We start from the raw sequence: 15658 nt of genomic DNA, 5'->3' as shown, positions 1-15658 counted from the left end.
TTAAGTGCGTTTTAATAGATAATTTTACTATGCGGAAGATAACGGTACAAAATCAAGCTTATTGCTGAATACTATTTTAATGTAATTCCATTTGTCTACGCATTTTGTATGTTTTATAGATTTAAAACCTGATTGATTAAAACACTTACGGATCAACAAACGGCAAAATCCCCTGAATATTAGCACTATTGGCTAACAAATACTGTAAAGAGTTAATGACAACTTACCCTGGAATATTTTGTGGGTATGAAGTGTTCCCGTGGAATTGCGTTCAACCACGCATTCTTACTATTTTCACTGTCGGGAAATTTGAAGACGTGAACTGTCGGACCACAGTCATAATTTCCACGACATTGTGGAACACAACACTTGTACACCATGACACATTTATTATGCTCACTCGCGACGAAATTATTTAAAAGTAACGTACAACGCGCCGCGGAAACACCCCTGCTACGGTCAAGGCAAGTGGCTGCACTGACCGTTACACATTCCTGAGCCTACCCAAACAACCCTCCCTTGGCCTCTTACCCGTGACGTCACAGGCTCCGGGCGACAGGGTGAGAAGGCCTTGAGTCTCGGTGGTGTTGGCTGAACACGGGTGAAGGGGAACTGTTTAGAGATCAGATGTAGTTAGTAATTATCTTCTTAATTTGAATGTCAAGTGTGCAAAATAATTTATATCACTTTCAGATCCCGACAGACGTTGTTCTGCCAGTTTATAGTTATTTACCTGGTCTGTATGTAATCTAGACTCTATAAAGCAATGTAGAAAAAAAAACTGAAAAATAAGGGATTACTAATATTGAAAAGATTCCATTATCTAGCTAATGCTTGGCATGCATTGCAATGCCTCATTCAGTTTTGTTTTGTAATATGTTTGAAGTAGTTACACATATACAAATAATCTATCCATGTCTCTAAATATATATTTATCTCTATCTACATCTATAGTCCTATATATCTATGTATCTCTCTATCTGTATTTATCTCTTTATATCTACATATATACCTCACAATATCTCTATGTATTCTATATGAGGGTACTGATTGCTTCGTTGTTAATATCACACGGGTGTTTTTTACTTGTATGGGAAAATTAAGAATGATAAGGCATCTAGTGCGTGGCAACTTCTAGCGCCTGTGGCATTGTCAACACACACTTCGTACGTGTACTGCATGTTGTATCTAACCCCCTCCAACGAATTTGATTCTAAATTGGACTTTTAGTAAGGATCCCTAATGTTATTGATAATATAATATGGCCTATAGCCTTCCTCGATAAATGTACTATCCAACACTGAAAGAAATTTTCAAATCGGACCAGTGGTTCCTGAGATTAGCGCGTTCAAACAAACAAACAAACAAACAAACTCTTCAGCTTTATAATATTAGTATAGATGTAATATTTACAATAATTTTACACCATCCTTTAACCTTAAAATACTATTTTTCACATGTGGCTGTAATAGTAGTAGCATTTCAAAATCCTACGCACGGGCCTTATCAGTAGAGCCAATGTTGCATTTAACTAAAGAAATTTGAAGTTGTCATACTATTATGAGATTTAACATAACAGTGTAAGTAATATTTGTATTAAAGAAAACTGCAATAATTTGTTATAATAGGTACTTTTTTTGTATATGTACCTGAATGACACCCGAACTGAGAACTTCTTGTACCCAAATGTCGAGGTGAGTTTACCCAATTGTGTGTGCTATGTCTGGCAACACTGTCCGCAGCTCAGTTGGTTCATTCAACTTGAAAGGAGTTCTACGTCGGACATTATGCTTAAGGCTTGTTCTCGCACACGGCTCCCGTGTTTATTATTGTTGTGTAACATCTCATCTCTCGGTATACGGCATTTGGTAGGAGAAACTTCGTGAATGAAACGGAAGTCGAATGAAACGGAGATTCGTAACCACATAGCTGCCATCTATGGCGGATGGCTGAAGTCAAAGTTCTCAAAGCCAAAAGGAAACTTTATGGTATTAACTGTTTAATTAATTTTAACAAGATGGGAAGTATTTTAATAAAATTCCTAGTCGAAAATCGTGTCCAAAGCAAGGGTTTAGTATTTTTTTCAAGTCTTTTTCGTTTTTATCAAAGCCTTTATTATTTAATTTAAAGTTTCGTTCTGCTAATCAAATGACTCAATAGTTGACCTACATAGATGCTCCAGCAACGAATTCTAGCGGCGGGTGAAAAATCTACGTATAATTCGGGTTAATAAAATATGTAACTGAAAACACAATTTTCGCATATGTATCATACTCGGCATTATTTTTTAAGAATTCTACGTTAAATTCTACGTTGATGTCCGAGTTTATCATAAGTGTGCTTGCAACATGAGAACACAAAATTTGCTCGTTTCCGATGTTAGATGTTGATAGTTCTTTTCTGGTTTTACCTGCATCCTTTGTCAGGAAAAATAGAGTCAAGTTTGATCCGACAGATGCACGAAAATAATTTTTTTTAATCATGTGTATTAGTGGCGTGTCTGAGACACCTGAGAGGGTGCGGTAGATGTAGGTTTTGCCCCAGGTTAAGGGCAAAGCCCATACTAAATTATTATGGCTGATTTCTTTTAAATATAGTATAAAATAACCATATCATTGAGACAGCTTCAGTCCCTGTAAACAAAAAAAAAATCTCTAATGAAGCAAGATGTTGACCGAGAGCTCTGTTCCAACGTACAAAACCCAATATAACATTTTTAAAAATAGAACAGAATTCGCTATGTAAAATTGCAGGTATTTGTAAATTTTTACATTTACATGAAAACAGTATCACTACAAAATAGTGTTCGCAGTAATAATGGGTTTGGATTCTTACCCGGGTATTTATGCTTAGTGTTGTCCCAGTACCTCAAATTGTTAAAGCTTTTTGTAAACCGTTCCCTAAATAGCTTCCTAGGATTAACTGCGTACATTTATAAGTACCTATAATTAATCAAAATAAAGACAAATTATTGAATATTCAATTATTTTTTTGTTTAACTTAAAAAATAATGTTTGAATTAAACAACAAGTAAAATATAAAATGACTTGATGTAAGGTTTTGGACAAACGACATTGCTAAGAACTTTTTCTGTTAAATAAAAACAAATAATAATAATAATAATAACAAATAAATAAAAATACCCAAAATTTGTGTTTTTTGGGTAAAAAATTAAAAAAAATACCCAAAATTTGTTTTTTTTTTGTTTTTTTGGGTATTTTTATTTATTTATTTTATTTTTTAGTTTTTCTTCAACAGAAAAAGTTCTTAACAATGGCGTGTGTGTCCAAAAACTTACATCAAGTCATGCACTCCCATTGCACAAATCTTTCAACGATAATAAAATATAAAATAACGCGTTAATTTTCGTAGGAAATATTCAGACTTATTTAATATATGTAAAAATAACCATAGCCATGCATTGTACAAATTTACAATATATCTATTTCTTGTGGCATTACAAACAATTTCTTGGCAACTGGTTTCCAAAGGAATGTTTTGCAAAAAGTACAGAAACAAGTTTTTTTTTCTCGGTGTAGTGGCGGCGTGAATCTGCGTCGTCAGAAGCAGTCTGTTGCCCGTATAGGTCAAAGGTCTCGCCGCACCCACCCGCCTCGGGTCACGTCGAAGCCTGCCGCCAGGGGCGCTCCAGTCGCGAGCGCCGGCGAATCAACGCGCAGGGTTTTGTACTTCAACAGCTCGACACGCGGCCGCCTGTCAATCAAACCCCGTCGCATCTTGCACAGACCTACCGATGCATCACTAGCGACCGGAAAAATTCGCGGATTCAATGACCTCTAGGATAGCCTCCATTATCCTCTGCATTTCTCAAGTAAACACGCGTGTTCATTGGGTACTAAATTGTGAGGCGTCTTCACTGGGTAGCTTGTGATTCGACGCTTCTTTGGTCGATAGTCTCTCATTGGCCCAGAGAGCTCCAGTTAAACTGCGAGCCAATAGCAGAACCAGCAGAATTGTACACATGTTTGAATTTCAGCCTATCACGAAATGAATCCGCGAATTTTTCCGGTCTCTATGCATCACGCACGACGTTTATTCGTGTCCTAGCTGAAGTACCAGGAGCTGGTCGGGGCTTTACACACCAGGTCCAGTCTGTAGGACGTATAGGTACTTGAAATACGGGGAATTTCTGATCTTTAACGACTCCGCAACCCGCCAAAGTGGCTGATTTAATGAAAACCCCGTCGTCATTTGATGTCCGCGTAATATAAAGAACAAACCCCTGCCGAGTTTAAAGTCTGAAGGACGCACACTTGACGCACATTTGAAATCTTTTTGACGCCCCCCGCAACGTGCCTTGGTCTGAAAGTGATCTGAAAGTGGATAAAGCATTAAAATGTAATAGCTGTCTCCATGAGTCAACAACGCAACAGACTCTGCCAAGGATACGAAGAAAGCACAAACAATGAAATAGCATTGGAAAATAAGGAAAATTTTGATCTTTAACGACCCCGCATCTCTTCTTGGGAGTCGATTTTCGTAAAATACCTTCAAAGTAGATTTCTAAGTGTCAAATTCAAAGTCTGTAGGTCTTATATTTCTGGAGAGCTCGTGATGAGTGAGTTGTATTTCGCTTCATACAAACTTTACCACCCCTTTTCACCCCTTTAGTAACGGAATATCAAAAAAAAATTCCTTTCTTAGTGCACTCCTAGAGTACTCAAGGACAATGTCCTCCAAATTTAAAATCTCTAGGTCAACCGGTTTAAGCGGTGCGTTGTATGTCAGTCAGTGTTTGAGTTTTATTAAGTAGATTTGGGTGTTGTCACTGGCTACGAAGGATGTTTCGCCGACCAACTAGATGAAACCTGACAGAAGCTTGCAAAGGAACTATTTAAGATATCGTGACATCGCAACGCATATATTTTTTTTTTAGTTATTCGGCGAAACATAACCATACTTCACTCAGTTAAAGAGTTATTGATACTCACCATCTACGTAAGATATTGTTTAACATTTGTGAAGTTTTCGAGCACACGTTCGTTGCCTACGTGAACTATAATGACATTTGTAGCCACCAACGTAAAGTACTATATTTTTATCTCCCCACCTAACAAGCAGTACCCAGTATGTTCAGACTTAACAACAAACTAAACTTGGGCAGATATTATTCACACCCTAAGTTGAGGAAAAATCGGATGAATAATGAACAACACGCGAAAATGTTTTTTATAACACATGCAAGAATGAAACCATTAAAAATGTGAATCACATATCTACGACATCTAACAAAAACACGATATATAATAAACATTGTAAACAGTATTTTAATTAACTCGTTACTATTTACAGACACAGATTTCTATTTAATGAAATATCACACACAGGCGAATAAAATTATGAAAAAAATTTTGTCACGATGTTCAAACTATATTCGTGCAATATCTGTATGATTGAGGAAAAAACTATTTTAAAAAATTCTGTGAACTAACTACATACCAAGTAAATTACGAATAGATATTCTGCAAAACGAGTAAAAAATATTTGTCTTCAAAAAAATATATAATCCTCCGTCGACAGAAAAAAAAGACAACACGATTTGAATTATTCTCTCATAGATTCAGAAACGGCTCGGCTGTGAAGCGAAACAAAATTTTTTGGGAAACACATTGCAGTCATATTTTTGGGCCGATAATGGGTGAGTAAATATCACGTTAAGGGAATTACATGAGTCGTAAAGAAACCATTCAGCAGGAGCGCGTTAGTCACAATACAAAGGTTTTATTGGGCCGAAACCTGCAACTATATTCGAAAATTGCCACTGTAATCTGTATTTATGATGCTTTGTGGAAGTCATAAAATTTCCGCGCGTATAAACTTTGCGAACGATTAAACACAGACACGCCATTTCGGAATAAAACGGAAAGGGAATTGGGGGGGGGGGGGGGGGGGGGCCCTTCATCCGGGCGAAACATTATATTTTCTGTGTTTTATATTCGCTGAGTTGAGCATCGCTCAACGTAATATTAGATCCATACTCTCTACGTTCTACATGGCCTTCGTACTAACGAACACAACAGTACAACAAATCACAAAACTCCATTTAAAAATTTCAGTAATGGACACTTCACTTATGTTTCGCTTTAACATTTGCATGCGAAAATAAATAAATAAAGAGAGTGATGCAAACGTATTACACGATGTGAAGCTTTTTCACACGGCTAAATAGGGATGATAATAGTTTTCTTATGAGTAAAATACTATGATTTTAAAACAGTCCTGGAATAGAATTTAATTTTAAAAGAATATAAAATATATATAATGTTAGACTTTTTAATAGGTATAACTCTGAATAAAGAAATTTAGAATGTTTTAGATATTATGGAACAATATCAGAATTAAAAATCCTATAAAATATTCCCAGACTTACTATAACGTTACTGGAGTAATACAAATATAATAAATAAATAAATAGGATAAAAAATGTATACTATGATAGCCTATAAGAAGTTAGTTTAGGTATTAGTTTTAAGAAAACTTCTAAAAACTAACTAATTTATTTATAAATAGCGATGACAGGTACTTAAACAAGTGTTTTAGATATACTTGTCTAACAGAAAGGGCGTGATAGTTATAAAAATTTAACAATAATTCCCTTCTTATTTCTATTTGACTATATTATTTAATACAAGCATTTAAAACCATACTGTTAAGACACATGATTAGGCAAGTTCAAACAACATAACGGGGCTTTTTATAGTAAAAAAGCAAAGGTAAATGTAATGTGTATATACCCAATAACAAACATTATAGGGCTATTTTTTTTATAAAACACTTTTTAAAAATATGTTTAGTAATTTCATGATCAAAATTAATATTGGATTAAATTCAAAACCGGGTTAATAAAACCGGTTATGATCACGTTAAGCGTCATAAGAAACAATAGGAATTTGAATTCTCGCCATGCAATCCAAACATCCCTCGCGAGATAGTGGAAGCGTCGACGATTTCTACGTTTCGCCGCGCCAAAAAGTCGGTAGTATTTGCTTCAATAAACGAGTTCAATAACCGGTAACAAATTTGTAACGTTCGATAGCTATCCTATTTCCGTTGGAAACAAATATAACGTTATAATAACCTATTTGCAGCCATCTGTAATAACGACAAAAAACAAGAGAAGGTCGAAACTCTTTACGTTCACGGGGCGGCTATGGATATTTACTGCATTCTTCGTATCAATATGAATCTACGTTTCCTATCGCTATTCTTACATGAAAATAACTTTCTAGGCACATGAAAATTTCAAATTGTGTTTTTATAATATAAATACAGTTCCATGATTGAATAACAGGGGAGGGGATTGGGGGGTGGCAGGTGAACCATAAGTGCTTCCGAAGCAACAGGTGATTTTTATCTAAAATGTTTAGTTTTCGTCATAAAATCGCCAATTGCAGACATAAAGTTGGCGTACTTTTTTCCGGTGTTGGTCGGATGGGGGAGGGGGTGTATAATTTATTTTCGCTGAGATACACGGCGGCACTTCCCCGGGTGTACACTCCGCGCCGCGAAATGAGCGCAGTCAAACAGCGATAAACTGGAGACAAACAAGAAGAAAGAGAGAGAGAGACAGCGAAGCATAACAGGCGGACTGAAATACGGCCTCCTCAAAGTTTTAGAGCTCCCGAGAAGAAGGCAAAATAAACATTCAGCCAGACGCCGACGTATCGCAGCCCTTCATTCCTCGAGGATATACTCTTCGCCTCGAAAACGTATTTACATAAAATTAGCCGGATACAACGAATAAAAAAAAAATAGCAAAGGACCGGGTCCGGAAAAACACGACAGTAAAAAAAAAAAAACAAGTTATATATATATATAAAAAAATAACGACGAAATGCGTTTTTCTTTGGTGTCCCACTTCCTCAAAGTCTCGCTGATGGTTTTGTTTTCCTGCAGCCGCGATGTCTCTCGTAGGGGCGTCGACTCCCTTCCGAAATACGACCGCTTGTTCAGCATCCACGGTAAACAAGCGAGGCGAAAGAGGACGAGGCGAAAAACACCCCCCCCCCAACCCCAAAAACAAAAAAAAACCTTTGCAACAGCGCAAGAGGGCATGAGGTGGCGTATAAGACATCAAAAAGGATATGCAGCTTTGGGGTTGTAAAACAGCTTGAAAACACGAAGCTGTCAGGTCTCTAGTAACATGGAGAGGGGGAAAAAAAACCCAACTGAGAAGATTTAACCTGGATTTTTAGTGACAACAAAAAATAAAACTGTGCTAGATTATCTGTGACCAGCAAAAGTAAATGATTTATTTTAGTCGTGCTGGTAACTATGTGGTATTTCACAACCGCCACAGCCGAAAGTATAAGATATAATATAAAACGATAAACTAAAGTGGCTGAGAAAATTAGTAATCGAAGAAATAATGCAAATTTTTTCAGTCCAGGTTGCTAGAAAACTTGTGATGAAAAATTCCCTGACTTCTCCAGGCTCAAAATTTTTTTTTCCTGACCACTTTTATTAGTTAGTCATCAAAAACAGTAAAAAAAAGTTTAAAATTGCGACTAGTATGCATAACACATATCATTATTGCAACAATAAACTATAAATTATTTTATCGCACTATTATCTATAGCACTGAAACAAATTCTCATGGTCAAAATACTGACATAATTACGAGCAAAGATGATTGGAAGTAAAACCTTTTGTAATACCGAGATAGAAGTTGTAAAAGATGTAAGAAAGAACTCTTGTGTACGCGGAACCGGTACAAATAAAAATATGTATCTAATATTCATATATATTAATACAATAAGAACTAAAATGTTTTAATACCTTTTTTTAGCAAAAACCACGCAGTTAATACATATAAATTTGGTATCAATTTAAATAGATAATTTTCTTTCACTGAGTTAAAAATAGTTTTAAGATAGTTTATTATTGGATTATTTTTTTTTTTAATTTTTATGCTATTATTTATTATTTGTCTGTTAGTTTTTTCGAGTATCGCGCTAAAAATTTTGGACCTATTTTGATGAAACATTTAGTGTTTAAAATCTTATGGTTAGACATACAAACTGGTAATATTTTATCTCGCTATGATACCAGGGGCTGGAACAATAAAATCTCATTTTTTCATAAGAAATTTACAACCAATGTAAGGCGAGCTCCCTTTTCTACCAACACCCACTTCTATCAATAATAATAATATGTACCACATACATAATCTATTATTTTATTTTATCACAAAAAAATAACTATTTTTTGAATAATAATAACTTTGTTATTAGATGTGATAAAGAAAAAATTCACTGTGCGATTATTCGCACGGGGGCACACACTAGATTAATTTTAATTTTTGTAGCCTCATCATCTTAATATATATAAATCCAGTGTCCTGATGTTTGTTTCCAGTGAACTCTTCACCAAGTCAACCGATTTCGATGAAAATTGGCATTTAAGTTATGTGTAATTTTTTCCAACTTGAGAGATAGGATAATTTTTTTCGATTAATGGTCTTAATAATTTATAATTAATAATAAATAATAAATAACCGATCGCCATGGGTAAACAAAAAATCATAGGTCATAGACATACAAACAGTAATTGTGTGACATTTCTCTATGTCCAACACACTGTCATATAGCGCTATCCAGTTTGCTTTAACTCGCAGACAATAAAGCTCCATGTGTTTAGCCCGGGCAACACCGAGTTAAAAAAACATTTCCTGGATATCTAAGGAATTCTCTGAAATTTCCCTAACTTTTTCCTGTTACTTAAACTCCTTTATTTTTTCTTTCAGGTTTTCCCGATTGCTAGCCACACTTTCAGTACATATGGGTTACAGAAAATAACTAGAAATCACTGAATGAACCTACGAGATTGAACTTAACAAGAGTTAGATTTAAACAAAATAACATGAACTAAAAACATTTTTCATTGTTTTGTAACAGTAGTTTAAATTTGGTTAGGATATTGAACAAATATTTTGTTGGGTCAAAGCAAACACACAAACTTGCAACCCATTTTCATACGTTTGAACAGAAATAATTTTAACAACTACATGTTAGAATGAAAACTTTATGCCATTTAATAAAAATAAAAAAATAACTGAAGGTAAATAAAGTAGAAAATAAAAGTATTGTATCTAGAGAATTGTTTTATGATACGGAGATAAACACTAACCTAATCATCTACATAATGCAAATAAGGTATTACAAATCCCACCTTTTTTTTCACCCAAAGGATTTTACAAAATAATATTCATTGCATAGCGTAATGCTAATAAACAACATGTACACCCGTAAGCTAGGAAACATAGCATTTACAAATCAATATTGTTTTCACCTTAAGACCTATGAATACGTAGACTACAGTTTTGTTGATAGATATTGAATAGTATCAAACTATCCCTATTTGAAAAATATTTCAGCACTCACTTTAGTCCATTTTATTTTTAAAATTTAAAATTAAAGCTAACACGGAAAATGGAACAAGTTATCCAAAATCGTGCTTATTTCTATGCATATTGTTGTAAGGCGTGTTCTTATAATTAAGGACGGGAAAATTTGCGGGTTAAATGACCTCCAGGATAGACTCCAAGATCCTCTGTATACTTGGGTAAATGTCACTTGCGCATTGACTGCTGACTGGTGAGGCGTCTCAACGAGGTAACTTGTGATTCGATACTTCTTTGAAACGCGGTCTCTAATTGGCTAATATCCTTTCAAACTGAAAACAAACCAACAGCAGAAAAAAAAACATAATTATTTGAATTTTAGCATATCACAAAATGAAAACGTGAATTTTTTTAGCTATTACATATCACTAGAGACCTGCAAAATTCACGGATTTATTCGGTGATAGGCTAGAATTCAAACACATATACCTCTTAGATAATTTTGCTATTGGCTTACTAATCATCTGGACGAATTTCAACCAGTTATAAACCCTCAACCAAAGAAGGATCGAATCACAGACAAACCATCTGAGACGACTTACAAGTCGGCAGCGAATGAACTTTCCTAATTTGCCCGAGTGTACAGGGGTATGTGCAGTCTATCCTGAAGGCCATCGAAACCGCGAATTTTACAGGTCTCTACATATCACGTTTAAATTTTTTTACAAACAAAGATTTTTAATTCATTCAAATATTTACGCAAGCGCAGCCGCTTTTACAAATTCAGTATTTAGATCAGCTTCGCTAAAAGGCCACTATAGAAAACAGAAAGATTCATAGAGCACGGATCGAAATAGAAACAGCTTTCCGAGAAAACTAAACACTGCGCGGAGGCGTCCAGATGAAAATTGCTTCGCTATGGGACGCGCTTCAAAGGAGAATTCTGAAGCTAGACGCCCGCTCTCTGTTGCGGCTGGGATGCTGCAAAACAAGCGGCGACATTCAACAAATGAGTCCCTCCGCGACACCATTTTTTTAAAAATAAAATTAAGTATATTTTGAGACACGCTCCTAGTTTAAAACCGTCCGTCCTAATACAAAATGTATTCAAAATACACCTGCTCCGCTTGAAAAAACAGAACAGAATATCCCGTAAATAAAAATAATATCGAGAAAATCTTCACGTAACCAAGAATCGACATCTCTTCGTTTTCGCTCCAAATTATATGATTTTGAACGAACCAAAAATTTTGAGATAGTGCCAAAACAAAACAGAATTGTATCAGATAAGTTACAGGCAAAACAACTTGAGGAGCAGATCAGCTTGTTCATCGATTTTTTTCTTACGCATTCTAAATCATTTCGTTGTTTAGATTTCGAATAAAGACCAGTTTAAAAGCGGCAAACGAGTGTTAAGTTTATACAAACGTAGTTGTAATGTTTTAGCCATATGCATTTGTAACTGTCGAAGTAAAATATTATATTTCTTTGTAGTACTAAAAGCACAGCATGTTTAGTTTATAGCACAATGATACGCAATGTATAAAAATATATTATTTATTTAAAACAAATCACGGGAGATAGATAAATTGTTTTACTTGTAATTTAAAAAAAATCGTCAACTAGTTTATTTTTAATAAATTTTGTTGCACGCACAAAACCTTGTTATGTGACTTCACACCATATCAAAAAAAGACGAAAACGACTAAGTCACTAATTGTAATAACACGTCTTTCATATAACGATGTATAGTGTGTGTGTGTTTCGTGATTGGCTGAATTTCTTTCCGGCACGCGTCTGCTGATGTTTGCAGGCGAATCGCAATTGTTTGTGAATATAAACTTTGATAATTTCCAGCAACTTTTTGCTAACTTGCATTTTTTTTGACGCCTTACTTCCATACTTTACGCACACGCCAAAATGTTTCCTTTTATTATTAGCTCATTTCATACGCAAAAAAAAACACCCTCTCCTCTTATTTGCCTGGGTCATTCACGGAACTGTACTGCGATTCACGTGCGTACGTCAGCAGATGCGTACTGGAAAGGAATTCAACCAGTCACGAAGCACAAAAAAAAATGTAAATGTATTTTAAGTTTACATATTTGCGATGGTTCTTTTTCAAGAAAACAACACTGCTTCTATATTTAGGTCGCAAATCGTTTTGCAAGATGACCGCTGGTTCTAAGTTAACAAAGGGCGCACTCAACAACGAAGGTAAAACATGTGTACACTTTGAACAATGGTAACGCCTATACCTATATGTTCACCTGTGATTCTCGGGAAAATTTGACTGTTTGTTAGACTTCTTCATAGTTTTTTTACATGATTGGTTGCTGTCGGTAAGATAGGGCCAACGATAATGCGGTTCTACTGCACGTTCATGATCATAACAGTAAGAAAACGCTACGATGGTTTTCGAGAAACACCTTAACAAGTAATGTTTTTTTGCAAAATACTGGTATCCATGCATACGCACTGTAGCTATGGGAAAATTGCCAAAGCAATAAATTTAACTTTCATCCCAAACAATACTAGGAGCTATAATACGGATTCATAATGAGAAATATACTTCCCCAATGTACCGGTTGATTTAAATTATTACGCGGAATTTTTCCACGTCAGGTTAGACTACACAATGCTACAGATAATAAAGCCACTATAATGTGGCCATTGGTCGATAACAAGATCAGAGGTTTTGATTTCTTGGACTCTAAGGCTCCACATGATTGTGTGAACAATTCTGCTCTTTGCTTGTTACTAGTCGTCTAGGGCGTGTCCAGACAAAAATTAAAATCATTATTTATATATATATATGTGTGTGTGTGTGTGTGTAGGTGTGTGTGTGTGTGTTTCAAGTCTAGCGTTGACAAATTAATCAGCAAAATTATCGTGCCGATATATGCATCGGTTTATAACCGCCATTACCTGGGATCTGCAAAATTTGTGTTGTATTTCGTCACCAAACCAGACCGCACAAATTTACACCCGTTAACGCCCGAAATGTCTGTTGTCTGGAAGCTTGTACGTTTTACCTTCTATTCTATTTTCACGTGATTGGGTCAAGTTATTTTCTCCATTTCTTCAGGGCGTGTCAATTTACCCATGATCCAACGACGAAAGCAATATTTAATTGCATAACACTAAGCATTTTAGCTTGTTAGCAAAAAATAATGTTTTTTGGGCAGGTCTTTAACCATTACCGAAAAATGGGATGAACAGAGACAGCGGGGCGAATAGAAGCAGTCTGCTCAAAGAATGTTTTCAAAAATTTCTTCTATGAAGATTTTTTAAAATGATACCTACTGGTAAATAACTTACAAAAGGTAACAATTTAAATTTAGGAATTTATTATAGCCTATATGTAATAATTTAAAGGCTGTTTACATTCACCACGCTGTTTCTATCCACCCCATTTACTGCACATGTTTAAGGCTTAGTCTCCAGTATTTAAGGACTATTTCTGAACATCTAATAAGATATACCTTGTAGATAATAGTTGTTCTGTCACTAATATATACAACACATTTTCACTAACAAGGAGACGGTAAGGTTTTGTGTGTAATATGAACTAATTAAGAGTATTTATATGCTGAAGCCGTAGCGTGAACTACTCGGTCATTTGGGAGAAATATAATTCTAAAGTTTAAAAAAAATTATTTTTATGTATTACAATTTGATAATTCACTGTGACCAATATATTTTTTTTTCATTACTAATAAATAAATTTCAAAAATATACATAACTTTTTTAAATTAAACACATTGGAATTTAAAATTCGTATGTAGTTAATGTAAAAAAATTAAATATTAAACATAATATGAAGAATTTCCAAATAAGTATTTCTTCCAATCCTAACATTCCATTTGGAGTTCATGCGTTCGGCCTGATTTTAGTTCCGTATAGTAGCCTCTATACAAAAGAATCACAGAATGTGTTCAATGTATAATGATATATAAATTATTCAATTTGTTTATCAATGATGAAAAAAGGGCAAATAAAAATTAATCATAGCGAAATACCAAAATTTTAAAAGAGATAAATTTTATTTTTTAACCTTAAAATTTTTTTCTCTACAATGGCTGAGTAGTGCGCGCTACAGCTTAAGGATATAGTACTAAGTACTCGTAATGAGTACAGATTACACACAAAACCTGACTTTGATTTGAATACCCCACAGACTTGCCAGTTCCTTGTTAGTGAATATCTGTTGAGAATCTTTGTCACAGAACAAGAAAAAAAAAATGCAAGGGAGGTATCGTATTAGAATTTTCATAAAGAGCCCTTTCAAATAATGTTAATGATGACAAAATGAAAAAAAAATCAATATTACATGTGAGACCGAGCCTTTAAGATAGTCACCGAACTAATATTTATTTTTTTTACTGTTGAGGTTGTCAAACGTGACGGCGGATGCCCGCGCAAGACAGAGAAGCGAGGGAGGTGTGTGTACTTACAAACCAGCTGAGCATGTCTGGGAATGTAAGGAAGTCCGTCTGGTCGAAGGAAGATATCCTGGCGGCTCTGGTTGTCGCCGGCGCCACGCGGCGCCAGCGAACGCGCACCACCACAAACAAACAACAACAACAACTGGAACAACAACAACAGCTACGACAACACACGCCGCAGCCGTCGTCGACGGCGACCCTCGCCCCGCCGAGCAGCCGCCAGCGGCCGCCGGCACGTCATGTCCGCGAGGGGGACCCGAGAGAGTTTGGCACGCACGCGCCAGAGGTCTTCCTTCGGAGGTCGCTGGTTTGGGTCCGTCACATCGCCGTCAGAAGTCTTAAGAGCCGCGCGGGCTGGACCCGGGTGGCGAGGCCATCAACGTCAACCCCCTTTCGAACGCACAGACAGCTGAAGAGCTAGAGCTGTACCCTCGAATAAGCTTGCGACGTCGACGACGACGACGACGACGACGACATCTCCCGGACGTCTCAAGAACTCCGCCTGCGGAGCCGCAAAACGACCGAAGCGCCCAGAAAGGAATTTTTTTTTTAAATTCTTTTCGAGGTCCCGAAAACCTCAACAACGAATTTGCGCGCGCGCACCCACACAAACACACGCGCGCGAACGCAGCACACGCGCAGACGTCGTAGGAACCCGGACTGGCCGCGTCCCGAGTCAACCGGGCGTCGAGACGCCCACCTGATGCATCGCGGCCGGCGTCGGGACGCCCTCCCTTCTTTTCCCCTACCCCGCCCCTTCGTTCCCCTCTTTTCGACGTTTGGGTGTTTGGGGGAGGAGGGGCCGTTATTTCGGTATTTTCGGTCCACGCGCGCGCGCATCTTCGCG

General features: G+C 36.3%; 1 protein-coding gene across 1 annotated transcript in view; it reads right to left on the bottom strand.

Annotated features, from left to right (window-relative positions):
• Positions 1-15438, bottom strand: part of LOC134536026 (pneumococcal serine-rich repeat protein) — a 608959-nt gene extending 593521 nt beyond the window's left edge. The window contains exon 1 of the mRNA XM_063375537.1: positions 14821-15438. Coding sequence (XP_063231607.1) covers positions 14821-14835 — 15 coding nt within the window. The 5' untranslated portion in view covers positions 14836-15438. The remainder of the gene's footprint in view (positions 1-14820) is intronic.
• Positions 15439-15658: the final 220 nt, after the last annotated feature.

Source organism: Bacillus rossius, chromosome 10, assembly GCF_032445375.1.
Source record: "Bacillus rossius redtenbacheri isolate Brsri chromosome 10, Brsri_v3, whole genome shotgun sequence".
NCBI lineage: Eukaryota > Metazoa > Arthropoda > Insecta > Phasmatodea > Bacillidae > Bacillus > Bacillus rossius.
The sequence above is the reverse complement of the archived record's forward strand: the minus strand, read 5'-3'. Positions and strand labels throughout refer to the sequence as shown.